Below are 20,000 nucleotides of genomic sequence, written 5' to 3' on the forward strand. Positions count from 1 at the left end.
TTTAATAATAACCAGCAGAACATCACAGATTCAGACAGTGAGGCGCGCAAACACACACACACACACACATACACACACACACACACACACACACACACACATTCTCTCTCTCTCTCTTATTATTCCTAATGAATGGCCTCATTAATTTTAATGAACGCACCCGATCTTCGCTGGACTCCTGACCTTTGACTCGGAGGAAAAATGTCATCTTCATTTTTTTATTCCATTCCACGCTCAAACACAGCAGCGGAGGTCTACACAGGGTCATACTTATTCAAACAAGTACTAAAAACATCTGGAACAACCATCTGTCCAGCTGCTTCTTCCCAAAACATAATCATCTCCTCACACTTCAGAGGAGGGAAGACACATTTTTAAACACAGTATCTTTAAATACTTGCCATAAGATGTACTGCATCTTATTTTTATAATTATACCCTGAGAGATGACAAGATTATAAACACCTGCCTCGTATGTCCACCCACTGTCCACCCTCTCAGCTCCACTGACCACACAGGAGCACTCTGTAGTTCTACACTTACAGGCTGTAGTCCATCTGTTGCTCTGCATCCTTCGTTATCCCCCTTTCCCCCTGTTCTTCAGGATTCAGAACCCCCACAGAGCAGGTGTGATGTGGTGGTGGATCATTCTCAGCGCTGCAGTGACTCTGACGTGGTGGTGGTGTGTTAGTGTGTGTTGTGCTTGTGCGAGTGTTACCTGAGGCCAGGATGCTGAGCAGTTTTCTATGATTGTTCAGCAAAATAAAACCAAACAAAAACTAAAACCAAAACAGAGACAGAATCAGACATAAAACTAAAACCAAAACAGAGACAGAATCAGACATAAAACTAAAACCAAAACAAAAACTAAAACCAAAACAGAGACAGAATCAGACATAAAACTAAAACCAAAACAGAGACAGAATCAGACATAAAACTAAAACCAAAACAGAGACAGAATCGGACATAAAACTAAACAGAGACAGAATCAGACATAAAACTAAACCAAAACAGAGAGAGAATCAGACATAAAACTAAACCAAAACAGAGAGATAATCAGACATAAAACTAAAACCAAAACAGAGATAGAATCGGACATAAAACTAAAACCAAAACAGAGACAGAATCGGACATAAAACTAAAACCAAAACAGAGACAGAATCGGACATAAAACTAAAACCAAAACAGAGACAGAATCGGACATAAAACTAAAACCAAAACAGAGACAGAATCAGACATAAAACTAAAATCAAAACAGAGACAGAATCAGACATAAAACTAAAACCAAAACAGAGACAGAATCGGACATAAAACTAAACCAAAACAGAGAATGGGACATAAAACTAAACCAAAACAGAGACAGAATCAGACATAAAACTAAGACCAAAACAGAGACAGAATTGGATATAAAACTAAAACCAAAACAGACAGAATCGGACATAAAACTAAACCAAAACAGAGACAGAATCGGACATAAAACTAAAACCAAAACAGAGACAGAATCAGACATGAAACTAAACCAAAACAGAGACAGGATCGGACATAAAACTAAACAGAGACAGAATCAGACATAAAACTAAACCAAAACAGAGAGAGAATCAGACATAAAACTAAACCAAAACAGAGAGATAATCAGACATAAAACTAAAACCAAAACAGAGATAGAATCGGACATAAAACTAAACCAAAACAGAGACAGAATCGGACATAAAACTAAAACCAAAACAGAGACAGAATCGGACATAAAACTAAAACCAAAACAGAGACAGAATCGGACATAAAACTAAAACCAAAACAGAGACAGAATCAGACTTAAAACTAAAACCAAAACAGAGACAGAATCGGACATAAAACTAAAACCAAAGCAGAGACAGAATCAGACATAAAACTAAACAGAGACAGAATCAGACTTAAAACTAAAACCAAAACAGAGACAGAATCGGACATAAAACTAAAACCAAAGCAGAGACAGAATCGGACATAAAACTAAACAGAGACAGAATCGGACATAAAACTAAACCAAAACTGAGACAGAAACAGACATAAAACTAAAGCCAAATCAGAAACAGAATCAGACATAATACTTAACCAAAACAGAGACAGAATCAGACATAAAACTAAAACCAAAACAGAGACAGAATCGGACATAAAACTAAAACCAAAACAGAGATAGAATCGGACATAAAACTAAACCAACACAGAGACAGAATCAGACATAAAACTAAAACCAAAACAGAGACAGAATCGGACATAAAACTAAACCAAAACAGAGAGAGAATCAGACATAAAACTAAAACCAAAACAGAGACAGAATCGGACATAAAACTAAAACCAAAACAGAGATAGAATCGGACATAAAACTAAACCAAAACAGAGACAGAATCAGACATAAAACTAAAACCAAAACAGAGACAGAATCAGACATAAAACTAAACCAACACAGAGACAGAATCAGACATAAAACTAAAACCAAAACAGAGACAGAATCAGACATAATACTAAACCAAAACAGAGACAGAATCAGACATAAAACTAAAACCAAAACAGAGACAGAATCAGACATAAAACGAAACCAACACAGAGACAGAATCAGACATAATACTAAACCAAAACAGAGACAGAATCAGACATAAAACTAAAACCAAAACAGAGACAGAATCAGACATAAAACTAAAACCAAAACAGAGACAGAATCGGACATAAAACTAAAACCAAAACAGAGATAGAATCGGACATAGAACTAAACCAAACAGAGACAGAATCGGACATAAAACTAAAACCAAAACAGAGACAGAATCGGACATAAAACGAAACCAACACAGACACAGAATCAGACATAAAACTAAAACCAAAACAGAGACAGAATCAGACATAAAACTAAACCAAACAGAGACAGAATCGGATATAAAACTAAAACCAAAACAGAGACAGAATCGGACATAAAACGAAACCAACACAGAGACAGAATCAGACATAAAACTAAAACCAAAACAGAGACAGAATCAGACATAAAACCAAAACTAAAACCAAAACAGAGACAGAATCAGACATAAAACCAAAACTAAAACAGAGACAGAATCGGACATAAAACTAAACCAAAACAGAGAGAGAATCAGACATAAAACTAAAACCAAAACAGAGACAGAATCGGACATAAAACTAAAACCAAAACAGAGACAGAATCAGACATAAAACGAAACCAACACAGAGACAGAATCAGACATAATACTAAACCAAAACAGAGACAGAATCAGACATAAAACTAAAACCAAAACAGAGACAGAATCAGACATAAAACTAAAACCAAAACAGAGACAGAATCGGACATAAAACTAAAACCAAAACAGAGATAGAATCAGACATAGAACTAAACCAAACAGAGACAGAATCGGACATAAAACTAAAACCAAAACAGAGACAGAATCGGACATAAAACGAAACCAACACAGAGACAGAATCAGACATAAAACTAAAACCAAAACAGAGACAGAATCAGACATAAAACTAAACCAAACAGAGACAGAATCGGACATAAAACTAAAACCAAAACAGAGACAGAATCGGACATAAAACGAAACCAACACAGAGACAGAATCAGACATAAAACTAAAACCAAAACAGAGACAGAATCAGACATAAAACCAAAACTAAAACCAAAACAGAGACAGAATCAGACATAAAACCAAAACTAAAACAGAGACAGAATCGGACATAAAACTAAACCAAAACAGAGAGAGAATCAGACATAAAACTAAAACCAAAACAGAGACAGAATCGGACATAAAACTAAATCAAAACAGAGACAGAATCGGACATAAAACTAAACCAAAACAAAGACAGAATCGGACATAAAACTAAAACCAAAACAGAGACAGAATCGGACATAAAACTAAACCAAAACAGAGAGAGAATCAGACATAAAACTAAAACCAAAACAGAGACAGAATCAGACATAAAACTAAACCAAAACAGAGACAGAATCAGACATAAACCTAAAACCAAAATAAAGGACAGGGGGTGTAAACCAGAACAAATATTTAAAATAAGGAAATATACACGATTTGATGCCACATTTTGACAATATATTAAATGTACCCAGTTTGGTCGTTTCAACCTGAAGGTAATAACTCAGTCGGAAGTGTTGGAGGAACTGCAGAACCGACAGAAATGTAATTCCCCCACACTGTACCTTTAAACGTCTTTTTTCCGCTCAGAAATAGCTCATTAATCCTGCGCCGTTTCTATTTGCTCAAAGCTGAGCCCAGTGTCCTTCGTCCTCAAGGACAGGGACGGCGCCTCTGCTCAGAACAGAGACATTCAGAGCGTGTCCCCATCGACACAGACGTGCTCCTGTGAAGTGACACGGCTCTGTCATCAGACTCACTGGGGATTACTGTGGAGAGGTCACTAGGGGGTCCTCCTGGGTGGGCATTCACATTTCTCTGAGTGGGCTTCATCAGAAATATTGCTTTTCCCTTAATAGGAAAATAAATCTCTCTTGCACACACACTCCACACACACACACACACACACACACACACACACACACACTCCATACACACACACACACACACACACACACACACACACACACTCGCACACACATACACACACACACACATACACACACAAGCACACACACACACACACACAGTCCACACACACACACACACACACACACACACACAGTCCACACACACACACACACACACACACACACACACACACACTCGCACACACATACACACACACACACACACTCCATACACACACACACACACACACACACTCGCACACACATACACACACACACATACACACACAAGCACACACACACACACACACAGTCCACACACACACACACACACACGCACACACACAAAGAAGGGTATTCCATCCCACAAAGTGATAAAATGAGAGAGACAGAGAGAAAGGGGGGAGAGATGGAGAGAGGGGGGGGGGGTAGGTGAAGAGAGGGAGACAGAGAGAGATAAATGATATTCTCTTTGACTCCTATTACTCAGGGCTGTGTCTCACCGGGGTCTGAACGTGTGACCTCCTAATGACACATGCTCAGTAGACAATGTTTTCCCATCATCCATCAGTTCAGGGGTTTCCAATAAAGTGTCCGGTGTGTGTAGGTCGAGAGTGTGTTGTGGGTGTATTCCTCACCTCGAGTCTCCAGGCCCCTCCCACAGGACTCTCCTGCTCCGGCCGCTCCCTGTCGCACAGACTCTGGGACCAGCGCACACTGCTGCCACCGCTGTGTCCTCCACCTGAGACACAAACCGTCACAGCTCAGGACACTGGGGACGCCTTTACACTGAGAGGTGTGTGTGTGTGTGTGTGTGTGAGAAAGAGAGAAAGAGAGAGAGAGAGAGAGAGAGAGAGAGAGAGAGAGAGAGAGAGAGAGAGAGAGAGGGGGAGAGAGGGAGAGAGAGAGAGAGAGAGAGAGAGAGAGACCTGTATGTAGGACAGAGCGGTGGAGGGTCACACTCTCTCTCCTCGAAGAGTGTGTCGGGACACTCCTGCCCCTCGCCGTCCTCTCGCTGGACAATGGTGCGATATCTCCACTGAGTCGGGACTGTGGCATTCACTGAGGGACACACGGAGAGCACAAGGCAGACAGTCACAGATATTCATTCATTCAGAAGCTTTATTAATCCTGAATGAAACGGCAGAGTCACTGCATCATCAGCTGAACTCCAACAACTTTAAACAACATTAAAAGTGCAGTCAGTCAGTTTCACCATCAAAACACAGCCACGTTGGTCAGTTTCTATAACCTTTAACTCAGAGGAGACAAGGAGCACAACTGCATTTTCATCCCAGTGAGTGAGTGAGTGAGTGAGTAGGTGAGTGAGTGAGTGAGTGAGTGAGTGAGTGAGTGAGTGAGTGACAGAGTATGTATGTGAGTGAGTGAGTGACTGTCAGACTGCAGACTGAGTGAGTGATTGAGTATGTGACTGAGTGGGTGAGTGAGTGAGTGACAGAGTATGTATGTGAGTGAGTGAGTGAGTGAGTAAGTGAGTGGGTGACTGGATGAATGTGAATGAGTATGTGACAGGGTGAGTCTGTATCTGAATGAGTGAGTATGTTTTTGACAGGGTGAGTGTATATGTGACATGAGTGAGTGGGTGAGTGAGTGAGTGAATGTGTGTGTGTGTGTGTGTGTGTATGTGTGAGTGTGTGTGTGTGTATGTGTGTGTGTGTGTGTGTGTGTGTGTGTGTGTGTGTGAGTGACTGAGTCAGTAAGTATCTAACGGAGTGTGTGATTGAGTGAGTATGTTTGTGACAGGGTGAGTGAATGAGTGAGTGTGTATGTGTTTCTTTGAGTGAGTGAATATCTGATGGAGTGAGTGAGTATGTGACTGAGTGAGTGAGTGAGTGAGTGAGTATGTGACTGAGTGAGTGAGTGAGTGAGTGAGTGAGTATGTGACAGGGTAAGTCTGTATCTGAGTGAGTGACGGAGTGAGTATGTTTTTGACAGGATGAGTGTATATGTGACTGAATGTGTGTGTGTGTGTGTGTGTGTGTGTGTGTGTGTGTGATTGAGTGAGTGAGTGAGTATCTGATGGAGTGAGTGAGTATGTGACAGGGTGAGGAATGGAGTGACAGAGCAGCAGCTAATGCCTTTGTGATTATTCTGGACTATTCCTTTCACACACACACACACACACACACACACACACACACACACACACACACACACACAGACACAGACACACACACTGCTCTAATCTCCGACACCGTGTCACATTCATTACTCACACAGCAACGTCTCCACAGACGCATCACATTTCCATTTTTTAAATAACACACAGAGTGTAATCTCTCCGTCCGTCAGAGAGAAGAGAGGAGGGGGCTCTGGGGGTCTCCTCTCACTCACAGTGTTTACACTTCAGCACTGAGTCCTCCTGAGCTGTGTAACAGCAGTAGAGTGTTACAGAGCACACACAGCGCCAGGGGACGTCTGGAGAGACACTTACTGTCCTTCAGTTACACACCACACACTTTCTAAATCAATTATAACACACACCACACTCAGGTACGGAACCGAGCGTCACAGACACTCCCCTGCAGCCTGTCCATCGCTGTGTGTGTTAAACACGTCCACTAGAGGGCGCAGCTCAAAGACCAACACTTCTGGGACACGGCAAGGGTGGAGGGGCGGGGTCTGAGGCCCTTTAATTTAGATTTCATTTCTCACATACATTTCATCACCAGCAGAACTGCCACAGTCCAGTGAGGTGTGTGAGGACAGTGTGGTGTTACCTGGGAGACAGGAGGAGGGACAGGGCGTCCACTCACTGAACGGAGTCACCACACAGTCTCGTCTACACGGCAGCACGCAGGGACGAGCCGAGTCCGGCCGAGCGGACTCCGGACACCTGCAGGGCACAGGAACAGAGGGCGAGTCAGTCCAGGGGTCCACACACACACACACACACACACAGTCTTCTTGGTATATATATGATCCAGCAATATATGGCTAGCTTAGTGTTTCTGCTAACATATGTTTGTTTGCTGAGTGTTAAAGAGTTTTACCTGCAGCCCCCCCTCCCCAGAATATTTTTTCACCAGCTGCCACTGGTGAGTCCTTGGAGGGTGGGGCTGTTGTTGCTGTTGTGATTTCTCCTGGAGCTGGATCTGAGGAGCAGCAGTGAGCAGCGGTGGTCAGAGCCAAACACCACTTTATTTAAATGTAAGCACTTTGTAAGGTGATTTAACGAGCACCTGGCAACCCAAATCCAGGCCAGTTTTACTAATGGGAAGTGGATCATCAGCATAAAACCAAAAATGTCTCAAAAATCGCTAGCTGCTATCACCATTACGACATCTCTTTGCTCTGGAGTTCTGCAGGTGGTGACTTTAAGCCTCTCCTCCTGTACGTCAGCGCATTGGGAGCATTTGGGTTGATCCTGTATTTCTCATCAGGACCTCATCACAGAAATGTGTTTGTTTCTGTTGGATCTGCTGTTGCTTATCGTACGTTTAGTTGTAACCATCGGTATGGTGCTGGGTAAACAACGTTATGAGGGGACGCTAGGACCACGCCCGTTCACTGTTCAGGTCAAAGGTTCATAAAACCAGCAAAATTTTGGAGCCAGAACATCACCAAGTTTTCTGGATGAGAACCTGTGGAAAACGCAGAACCACTGAAGATTTTGGCACCAGCACCGGCGCCATGCCAGGCCTGAGGGGAACCGACATTCGGGGGAACCACTGAGAGGAATCGTGTCAAATGAACCACTCACAGGAACCAGGACTCAGATGAAGTACTAAGAGGAACCCTGACTTAAAAGAACCATTGAGAGGAATCAAGACTCACAACAAAAAGTGATTTCCACCAATGAGCAGCCACAACAATTCTCATTCGCAAAACAAATCTGGAACCATTTGGAATGTTTCCACTGACGTTTCCACTGAAAGTTAATGCACGAGTGGAGAGATAAAGAAGCTCCAGAAAGAGCTCAGAGGCTGATGGTTCACGAGCTCCTCAGGACAACTCCGAACTCTGCATCGTTTCCATGTGTATCATACCTCAGTCTGATCTGACCGCGCTGTCAAGCAGTGGATAAACTCTGCCCTGACTCTCTACATTTATCTCTGGCTCTGGACTTAGCCATGTTGGAACCCAGCCCCCACAGCGCCCCCCGGCTCGTGATGTGCCACTGCTTCCCATCAGGACTGGTGGAAAGGAGGTGGGGAACCATCAGAGGAACAGCTGGTATTGAACAGCACTCCATCAGCCCAGAAAACACAGTTCCACAGTTCCACAGTTCCACAGCCCAGCACTGGGGGTCTCCACACCCCACTGAGCACGCTGACCTTAAACACACAGAGATTACACTAGCAGGGTGTGTACAATCTCCTGGTCTAACTTATGGTCCAACATCAGCACCTGGCCTCACTAATGCTCATGTAGCAGCCATCAAATCCTCACAGCAATGTGAACACCCCCCCAGGCTCCCGCAAGAAGAGCAATGAAGAGGAACACACTCCTGATTAAGGCCGCCATCTTCAGAATGTCCTTCTGTCTCCAGCACTGTGTGAGTGTGTGATTAGACACTGCTCACAGAGAGGGTCCCCAGCAGCTCTTCCAGCAGATCTCGCTAACACACACACACACACACACACACACACACACACACACACACACAGAGACAGAGAGAGAGAGAGAGAGAGAGAGAGAGAGAGAGAGAGAGACCAGGCGAGCTGCCACAGTGAGTATCGGAGTTCACCAATAACTCCTCTCTGTTACATCATCATCCAGGTTTAGAGCTGAACATCACACACACACACACACACACACACACACACACACACACACACACACACACACACACACACACTCACACACAAACCAATCACAGATCATAACACCACCTCCACCTTCCAGCAGAAAACTGAGGCAGGACTCCAGATACACAGACTTTTTTGACGTGTTCCATCTGCTCACTCTCAGTGCGGCTCGGTTCTGATCCTGTAACATTTATTGACTTCTGGGTTCTAGTCTCGAGTAAAGAACCCTCTCAGAACTCAGAACAACGGCTAGAACCTGCACCAAATAAATTTACTGAGAGAAAAGACCCTGAAAAGAACCTCTGAGAGGAACCAAAACCCAAGTAGCATGACAGAATCAGAGGTTAGTGTTCTCCTCCAAGCATGTTGAGGTTAGTGGCGTGTGTTTGTGTGTGTGTGTGTGTTTGTGTGTGTGTGTGTGTGTGTGTGTGTGTGTGTGTGTGTGTGTGTGTCTTCATTTGTCTTTGAGAAAAAGGAACTCACATTCAAACACTTTCTCTCCCAGTGTGTTCTTACCATCATCTCCCTCAACCACACACACACACACACACACACAGAAAGACAGAGACATAGAGAGAGAGAGAGAGAGAGAGAGAGAGAGAGAGAGAGAGAAGGTCAGTAGATGAGGGGATGAAGTGGAGGAGGAGGAATAAAGAGAAACACTGATAAACATCAGGAGAACAGAGAAATGGAGAGGGATCTCTGAGCTCTCTCAGCACGGCTCTGTGGGAGCGGCCTCAGCAGATAACAGGAGAAGTGTGTGTGTGTGTGTGTGTGTGTGTGTGTGGAGAGGAGAAGAATAGCATCAGAGAACAGCATTTATTAGAAGCTTATCTAACAGCAGCAGTGAGTGTGATACGTTCTCCACTGCTCTTGTCCTGCTGAAAACGTGAGGACCTGCAGCTCTGTGTGTGTGTGTGTGTCTCCTTAGGGAGGCAGGAGAGGGAGAGAGAGAGAGAGAGAGAGAGAAGCTGCCTGAGGCGTATGAAGCTGTTGAGGAATACACACAGAGAAGCCAGGGGGCCTTCAGGGATCCTATAGATATGAATACTGTATATATTTATAAATAGAAAAGCCCTTGGACGTGTGTATCACTGTTATAGAGAAAACTGACAGTTTACACACACACACACACACACACACACACACACGCAGCTCTCCTCAAACACACTGTCAACTCCCCGTCTTTGTTCACCCTCACCCTGTCATTTAAAAAGTTAGAGACTCTCTGCTGGAACACTCTCCGCTCTCTTCTGGGAGGGTTTTGTAGCCGAGGCGACTCCCTGCGCTCTGAGAGTGGAACAGATTCCTGGAGGATGGTGTTTTATTGCCACTGTCACCTCTGGTTTAGCTTAAAATTTAATAAAGTGTAGTTCTCCTCGTCTGAAAGTGGGAGTGATGAGTGAGAGAGGTTTCCACACAACAGTGAAACCGATGCTGAATCCCACACATCTCCCTACACCCTCCATAGAGCACAGTGTAGGTCATAAATCAATGGTAGTCGTGTGTTGAACGAGTCATGTTTCCATGTGGAATTAGTGTATTATTACTGTTCTTATTATTAGTTTCTTATCTGTGATGTGCACTATGTATGGAGAACTGTGCTCCTTTGGGACGTGGCCTGAGCTCCTCTACTGAGTGACACAGATGAACAGAGCTCTGTTTACAGATGTGACGTGGATGAATAGGTCAGGAATCCATACTTAAATTGATTTCCTTTTAACGTCTAAATGAGGACTAAAACTACAGCCAGGTGACCTTAGTAACAATCATTATCTGGTTACAGCGCCCCCTGTTGATCAGCAGTGTCATCACTTCATGTGTCAGTGGTTTTAATCTTGTGGCAGATTGGTGGGCATTAGCATACAGTCACTTCACTTTTGCAGCAGCCATTTGCAGAGTTTATAACCCCTCTAACCCAGGCTTGTCTGTCAGATCCGAGCTCGGGTGTTTAGCGGGATGAGTAACAGCATCAAGACTGGAATTACTCAGGAAACCGTCTCTGGAAATGAGCTGGCGGGCTCTAAAGAGCCGGCTGGGTGAGTTACATCCGCTCATAAAATCACTCCATGACTCCGTCAATAATATATTAAGCCTGAAATGGACAAACGGCTGCATTATTTATAGGTGGCGTTCCCTGATGCACGGGACTGAAATGTGCTCTACACAATTCAATAAAGGGTTTTATCTCACCCTCAGCAGCGCTGCAGGTCCAGCAGGAGGCGTCTAGCTGGGGGGAGGGATGTAGTTAGAGGGGGGGGGGGGTTATTTCACATGCAAGGATGGATTCAAGGCCTCTTCTCATTTGCATGGGTTTCCTGTGGATGATGGGGTGGGGGAGTGTGAAGGTGAGGGTCTTGTGGTGAGAGCACCTCAGGGTTAAATACACTGAGGGATTTAACAAGCTCTGAACCTGCTGCTCGGCACCTATCCGACACGTGTGGGTGGTGACCGCTCCTCTGTCCACCACAGGATGACCCACTGGATTCAGCATTTAGCTTTGATTAGAGTTGTCTACCCCTGCCTTTAGGGAGGAAGAAACCTCACCTGGTATCCTTAGCAACTTCTTTGGTTACCATAGCAACCACCATATCAATCACAATGACAGCCTACCAACACCATAGCAACCATCTGGGATGCCAGAGAAACCATCATGTATATCATAGCACCACCATAGCAAAAAAAAAAAAAAAAAAAAAAAAAAAAAAAAAAAAAAAAAACCTTAAAATAAAAATGTATGTCACAGAAGCAGCCTAGAAATGTATGTCACAGAAGCACCTGGGATACCAAAGCAACAGCTTAGGAACAACCTTGATTGCCTTAGCGGTAGCTAACATAGCAAGTCCTTAGCCAGAGCAACCAGCATAGTAACTACAACTGATACCAGTGAAGGAGCCTGGCAACACCATAGTAACCATCCGAAATACAATAACAACCACCTTATATACAATAGCAGTCACCATAGTATTCAACAATAGTATCACAACACTATAGTAACCACCTGAAATACCATAGACACAGCCATGCAATACCATAGCAACCACCAGGGATACCCTAACATCCTAACAAGACCTTAGCAACCACCTTGGATAATATAGCAGTTGCCATAGAAAAGATGATGGAAACCATAGCAATTGCCATAGCAACCACCTTGGGGACAATAACAACTGTCTTGCAACCACATAGGACACCATAACAGTCACCATAAAAATAACCTTGGAAATCATAGCAACTGCCTAGAAACCAACATATCTGCCTCCTGAAAGACCACAGTAACCTCCTGAAATACTATAGCAACCAGTGAGCAAAATACATTCACCCTAGTTACCACAATCTGGATAAATGTTCTGTGTTTTCTTCAGGAAAACCACTTTTCACCTTTCAAACTATTAATGTTACATTTACAGACTCAGAAACAGAACAGAAATGGAGAACGTAAAACATTGCCTGAGCTCGGTCCGAGAAATCTGAATCTAAGTCTGTTTCTGTGAGATTTTTGCAGAAGTTTCTACATCAGCATCAAGTGCCAGTTTTATCCACCCGAGAAACATCTCCACAAGAGCATCCCTGTGGTTGACCTTCAGAGGACGACCTCCTGCTGTGCTCCTCTCATTACTTTCCTCTGAGCAGTCGTGTAAACAACTCTGAGAGCCCAGTCCCTTCTCCACATCTGGCTGTTGCTTGTAAAATCTGTATCTTTTTTTATAGTAAACGATGCCTGGTCACTTCACTAGATTTACAGGACCATCCTCAGCCATAAACACCCGGGAGGTTCGGAGAGTAAAGAGCCAATCTATCGTTTATATATCACTAGAGCACTGTAACTGTGTCTCACAAAGCCGTGTCTCTTCAAAGTGTAGAAGTACCATCATTAAAGCCACTTCCATAGCCATCAAAGCATTTCCAATAGCAATTTGTAGATCCCCCACAGGCTCTGACCAGCTCTGACCAGCGTGGACTCGACAAGAACTCTGGAGGCATCCTGTGCTCTCTGGCACCAAGACATTAGCTGTAGATCCTTTTAAGTTCTGTAAGCTCTGAGCTGGAGGTGGGGATTCCACGGATTGGATTCCTTTTTCCAGCACATCCCAAAGACACTGGATCAGGTTGGAGATCTGAGGAATCTGGAGCGTTCCTGAAGATCTGAAACTGTTCCTGGAGAGTGGTTGTGGGGTGGCGGGGAGCCCCCTGAAGTTAGGGAATAACAGAAGTTATAAAGTGGTGGGCTCTGTCAAAGTAATGCCTTCAGTGTGTGTTCTGACCCGGTTCTATTAGCAGTGCGTGTTCTGACCTGGTTCTATCAGCAGTGCATGTTCTGACCCAATTCTATCAGAGCAACGTTAACCCTTTCAGCAGTGTGTGTTGTGTCTCATTATGTCCAGAGGTTTGTAGACATCTCTAAAAGATAAGTGAGTCCAGCTACTTTCCGGTGCACAGGTAATGACCTTGAGTAACAGAATGGGGTGCTTTGGAGTAGCTGCACATGAGCCTAAGGGAACCAACCACTCCTATCATCAGTTGGGGGTAAGAATATGAGTATAAACCCCTCACACTGGGCTGTAGAGCAGTGGAACCATGATCTCTGGAGTGTTGAAGCATTGGTTTCGGGAACTCATCGTCTAACATCAGCACCCCACCTCGATAAAGCGCCATCAAATCCTCACAGCAGTGTTCCAGTGTCTAGTGTGAGTCCTCCTCAGAAGAGCAGAGACACTTACTGCTGTAAAGAGGAGCACGGTTCCTCTCAGGAGGAGCGTGGGATGCAGGTGCAGATCCCGCGGCTGTTCAGGGAGGAGCTGGAGAGTCATTAAAGTGGATTATTATTTGTAATAAACATATTATTGAGTGAGTGCGGTAGACTCTCTGTGCTCTGCTGGGTTTTACGTCTGGAGCTGCATATCTGCAGGTGTAAACACAACGGCGCCATCAAAGCAAAGCTATAAAACCTTGGACAGCCGTTTAAACCAAAGCCCAGTCAGACAAAGCCGAGGAATCCTGGGAAAAATGTCACGCGTCCATTCTCTCCCTAATGAACAGGGGGTTTAGTGTGGTTAATATCCAGAGGGATTTCCTCCTCCGCCCTGGCAGGGTTTATATCTTATATCTGTGGTGCAGATTATCCCTTCCTCTGAGACACAGTCCAGCTCAGAGCTCGGGAAACCGGAGATACAACATAACGGATTATTTCTCAGAGTGAAGGAACACACACAGCGCGCTGAGAAACAGAGACACGCTGCTGTACATCAGCCAAACGTTATTCAATTAAACATATTCCCGCCTGCTGGACAAGATCTGACCACACAGAGACCAACAGGATGATTCAGCGTTAATTTAAAGCCTGATCTGAGAGCGGGGAAGCGGCCAGATTCGTGTAGAAGCTTTTACACTGATCTCCCCTCGTTCCCCTAGGATTTACTGGCAACACACTGTGTGTTTATCAATGACCTGATTAACCACAGTGGAGACAGGATGTGGGTCATCTTCAGAAACCAGAAAAAAAAGAGAAAGAAATTAGTGTGTGGAGAAATACGTCGCTGCAAATACAGGGGAGGGAAGAATCAGGCTCGAACGTGACAGCACTGGTGAGTGAATGAATGAACAGATCACCCTTTCACAGAGAGACAGTAATAATGTGATGAATGTAACTGATGCTGTTTATTGTTGAGAGCGACCTGTGGAGCACCTTCACCTCCATGACTCTAACACCAGCCCCGACACTGACCCACGTCTGCGTGAGTTCAACACACACCTCCTACATCCACTATTCCTCCTCCTGCTACTACAGCTACTACCTCTCTTCCTACTCCTCATTCTACACCTCCTCCTCCTCCTCCTCCTCCAGCTACTACCTCTCTTCCTACTCCTCCTTCTACACCTCCTCCTTCTCCTCCTCCTCCTCCTCATCCTCCTCCAGCTACTACCTCTCTTCCTACTCCTCCTTCTACACGTCCTGCACCTCCTCCTCATCCAGCTACTACCTCTCTTCCTACTCCACCTCCTCCTACAGCTAATACCTCTCTTCCTACTCCTCCTTCTACACCTCCTCCTTCTCCTCCTCCTCCTCCTCATCCTCCTCCAGCTACTACCTCTCTTCCTACTCCTCCTTCTACATGTCCTGCACCTCCTCCTCCAGCTACTACCTCTCTTCCTACTCCACCTCCTCCTACAGCTAATACCTCTCTTCCTACTCCTCCTTCTACACCTCCTCCTTCTACAGCTACCACCTCTCTTCCTACTTCACCTTCTACACCTCCTACACCTCCTCTTTCTACTCCTCCTACACCTCCTCCTCCTCCTCCTACAGCTACTAACTCTCTTCCTCCTCCTCCTTCTACACCTCCTACTGCTACTACCTCTCTTTCTCCTCCTCCTTCTACACCTCCTACTGCTACTACCTCTCTTCATCCTCCTCCTTCTACACCTCCTACTGCTACTACCTCTCTTCCACCTCCTCCTTCTACACCTCCCACTCCTCCTCCTCCTCCTCCTCCTCCTACAGCTACTACCTTTCTTCCTCCTCCTCCTTCTTCACCTCCTACACCTACAAATACTCCTCCTTCTATTGCTACTCATCTTAATCCTATTACTGTTACTAATCCTACTGTTCCCGAAGTCAGAAACACAGACTTCAAGGACAAAAGAAAATCAGTGTGTGTTCCAAACACTGTACAGGATCAAACAGGACCAACATCGTCCCCATCCACAGGCAGCACTGGCTTTGTTTCAGTAACACTGTCGCTATGACAACGTGAACACAGTCAGATGTCACAGTCAGTCCTGCACTGTTGCAGTTTATTCTGCTCTAAGGCACGTTTATTTGAATTTATATTCATTTGCTATTATCATTGCAGATGAGGGCCTGGTGAGACCGGACCAGTGGGAGGTCAACAGCAAAGAGCAGCCTGTGGGTGAGTATCAGAAACACAGCGGAGATCAGCAGAGCTGTCTCTACTGGATCCACTGCTGAAACCTTCGAGACGTGGAGTGACATTTAGTGTGAGTGCAGTAAGAGACACACTACAAGACATGAGCTCCTGAAACGATCCCAAACGTTCTGGAGTTCTCACTGTGTATCCTTCCATTAAAAGCAGTGGATTCAGAGCTCCAGACACTGTCTAAGATCCAACCCCTGACCATCGTAGGACCATCCATCCTGAACAAGAGGGACCTTCTTTGTCCAGCACTGAACTCATACCAGTCAGGGGCCTGGTTTTACAGCAGGACTCTAGTCATCATCGTTTACATCTGCACTTCTGAATAAACAGTCACCACTACTGATAGTTTCTTCCACCAGAAAAAGTAATTCCAGCAGGCTCCCAGCCATTTGGGTTCAGACATACAGCCCAGCTGAACACTAGTGAGAACTGTCCATGGGTTTCACACTAACCCCACGTTGGGCGTCTTCCAGGACAGTAATGGGACCAGGGAGGGCAGCCCAGGTGGTTTAAATATGGTTGGTCAGTATAAATATCAGTGGCAGGTACATCTTTGTACAGTCTGCCCACTACACCTCTCTAAACTACACCAGCTCCCTGTCCCCAGGTATTCTATCTCATGGGCCAGGAAGCCATTAGGTAGTGTTTACCTCTTAGGAATGACCGGTCCTGAGGTCATCTTCACACAGGTGACTGTCCGGGTCTGCACCCCCACACTGCAGGAGGACGTTCGGTTCCATAGGGAACTGCTGCTGTTCATAACAGAGTCGAAGTCCTCGACACACTGACCCCATGGAGAAACTTCCCAGAAAAACACAGCACAGGGGCGATCGTTACACACCCTCCACTGCTCTAGAGAGCGGGCGAGTGGGCAGGGCTTCCCTCCTGAGAGAGAGAGAGAGAGAGTTATGAACTGGAGACATGTATTTTACCCTGAATAATGTGCTGAGTCTTATGGATTATTATTAACAGATGACACTCTTCTTCAGGAGGCTGTGTTACTGCCCCCTATCTGTCCTCTGTGGAGATGCATCCAAACATGAACTCATGCATTCCATGAATTCGTACAGCATGTACTAAATATAAATGGGAGAATGACAATGGGTTTTATATGGAGATAAATCAATGGCATATGTACTTTAATCTGAATTCTGTTTATTTGAATAATATTAAAATGTATATTTAAAATTCGAATTATATTTGTGTTGCATTTGATAAACAAAGTTTTTAGTGGGTGAAATATATTGAGATTTGAAACTTTCAAATAAACAAAAAGAGATTAAAAAAAATGTAAATCCATAAATTCAAGTCTTGAAAAAAGTCATATCTCAACAATAAAAATCTAGGCCAGAGATCAGCCAGCAGGCTTCTCAGGAAAAGTAAACGTCCACAGAGTGATCAAACACAGCTTTAACCAATCACAGCACCCTCTTCTCAAAGCCACCTATCACAGAGCCGTCTCTCACCGACACACAGTGAGCAAAAGGGGTGCAGTGTTCAAGTGATCTAGGGCTCTGAGGGTAGAATTGAGACACATATAACAGCATCAAAACAGTAACATTACACTTAAATGAGACTGTCATTGTACATCATACAACAAAATATCTCCTCATTTAAGTCATCCATGACAGTGAAAACACTCTCTCTCACACACACACACACACACCTGGAGCTGTGGGAAGACACCTCTGTGCTTGGGGAGCAGTTGCAGGTTAGGCGTCTTGCTCAAGGGCACCACACTCAGCTGTGGATATTTAGGGAGGAGACAGTGCTATTCCTTCACTCTCCTTGTCAATCTCTTGTGTGTGAAGAATTGTGTGGGTTTAACGGAATAGCGCCTCCAGTGGACGGGAGCTCACTAGTGCTTGTAAAATAACTATGAAACATCACTAATCATAACAATCATAAAGTGAACGTTATGAATACTTGGCGTGCTCTGTTTCACGTGTATGTGCTGATCGTTGTGGACCTTGTTAAATCTGCGGTGTGCCAGTTAAACCCCTACACTCTAGAGTTTAAAAGTATTGGGACGCCTCCTGCCCTTGACGCCCGTGGCACTGTATTGACATTCAGCTGCTGAGCGACTCTAAGTGGCCCACAATGCACCGTAATGAATCCAGCACAGATTGTGCGCATATTAATGAGGAACTGTGTGACTAATGAGGCTCGGTGGAGTGTGTGCAGAAAGAGAGGCTGGGACAGATCTCCATATTTCAGCTCTGAAGTATCGTTTTGTATGTGAATGTGAATGTGTGCTGTGTTTGAAACGAGTGTGAAACGTGTTGTAGGTGGAGCCCTTCTATGAAACTGTTACATAAGTTATGTAAAGGATCCATACCCCACCCCTCGTCTCCAGTGGAACACAGTTCTGTTTCTTAATGAAGCATCTGTGACCCGCTTTGGTCCAAACCCCACGAGCCCCACAGCAGTGTTCTCCCCCTGTGTAAACAGCCCTGTTCAGAACGCTCTGGTTTTTAGCTGTTTTCACTCTGTTCTCTTTCTGGGCACCAGTCTTTACTGCCTCGTATACCCTCTCTGGTGGGAGGACGGTTGCCTCCTGAGATCGCACCTCTCCTTCCTTTGTACACTGCGAGTGTGTGGAGATACGAGTGTTTGTTACCTTCCCCAGGTAAGGCCAGGATGGTGCGTACACGGCTCTGTCTTCCCTCTGCGTTTTTATTGGTGCAGGACTGAGAGCACGTCGACCAATCAGACCAGGAGCTGACGACACAGTCTCCAGCACACGGCACTTCACAGGCCACCTGCACAGGGGGCGGGGCTTCCTCACAATACTCTGTCCCCACCGGGTCACCTGTTTAAAAGAAGTAGAATTTGAAACTTTAATCACCAAGTTGCAGAAAATAATTTTGATGGTGGTGTTAATGAAAAGAAAAAAAAAGGGGGGGGGGGGGGGGTGCGTAAGAGTAAAGCCCTGAAATACAGTGTGCAATCGTCCCAGAGCAGTGGTGGTTAGTGAAGAATGATGCTATGACACACAATATCAGCACAGAACCCTCAACCAATCAGCATTCTTCACTAATGCCACTGTCTCCACCCATTTCTCCAGCAGTGAGAGACATAACTCACACTGGAACTAAACTGTAGGGGGCGCTGCTGCATGCACTCTGTACTTCATTAACACAGAAGGGTTTGTGTGGATCAATCTGTATCGGTTATAGTTTAACCTCTTTATGTCAGAGAAGGAGTCAGTGGGCAGTTCCCTGAAATGAGAGCTTCTGTCTGATTGGCTTTACAGGATGTTATGGGAGGAGTCTATGGGCAGTTCATAAACTGGGAGCTTGTGGCTTGTGTCTGATTGGCTTTACAGGATGTTATGGGAGGAGTTAGCTGGTGGTTTCTAAATCGGCATCTTGTGTCTGATTGGCCGTAGATGTTTATTGATTGATCTACTATACGGATCGTCTCCCGCGCTGTTCCTGCACCGGAATCACTCCGATTGCCCACTGAATTATCTGTGTCATGCTTGCGGCTCTTCCTGGGGGTTTCTCTGTGTCACAGCCCTCAGTTTCCGTGCACTGATCTACACAACCCTCACTGCTGCTGTAGAGCTATGAGAGCAGACTTCCGATGTTCCCCCTCAGAGCCATTTCATTAATAGAGTTAAGGGGGTCCTGAAATTTGTGTCACAGCAAAAAGGGTTTTATTCCCATTTTCTCAACACTTTCAATAAACCTCAGCTGTGTTTTGATCAAAGAAAATCATCGTCTTCTGACTGTGAACTGAGATATTTGTGAGATTT

General features: G+C 44.9%; 1 protein-coding gene across 1 annotated transcript in view; it reads right to left on the bottom strand.

Annotated features, from left to right (window-relative positions):
- The window catches only part of thsd7ba (thrombospondin, type I, domain containing 7Ba), a 181,955-nt gene that overhangs the window by 92,094 nt on the left and 69,861 nt on the right, over positions 1-20,000 (bottom strand). Inside the window, exons 9-13 of the mRNA XM_066686841.1 lie at positions 18,861-19,052; positions 16,891-17,125; positions 7,275-7,390; positions 5,463-5,595; positions 5,172-5,275 (exon numbers count right to left, since the gene is read on the bottom strand). Coding sequence (XP_066542938.1) covers positions 5,172-5,275; positions 5,463-5,595; positions 7,275-7,390; positions 16,891-17,125; positions 18,861-19,052 — 780 coding nt within the window. The remainder of the gene's footprint in view (positions 1-5,171; positions 5,276-5,462; positions 5,596-7,274; positions 7,391-16,890; positions 17,126-18,860; positions 19,053-20,000) is intronic.

The sequence above is a fragment of the Hoplias malabaricus genome, chromosome 12, assembly GCF_029633855.1.
Source record: "Hoplias malabaricus isolate fHopMal1 chromosome 12, fHopMal1.hap1, whole genome shotgun sequence".
Lineage (NCBI taxonomy): Eukaryota > Metazoa > Chordata > Actinopteri > Characiformes > Erythrinidae > Hoplias > Hoplias malabaricus.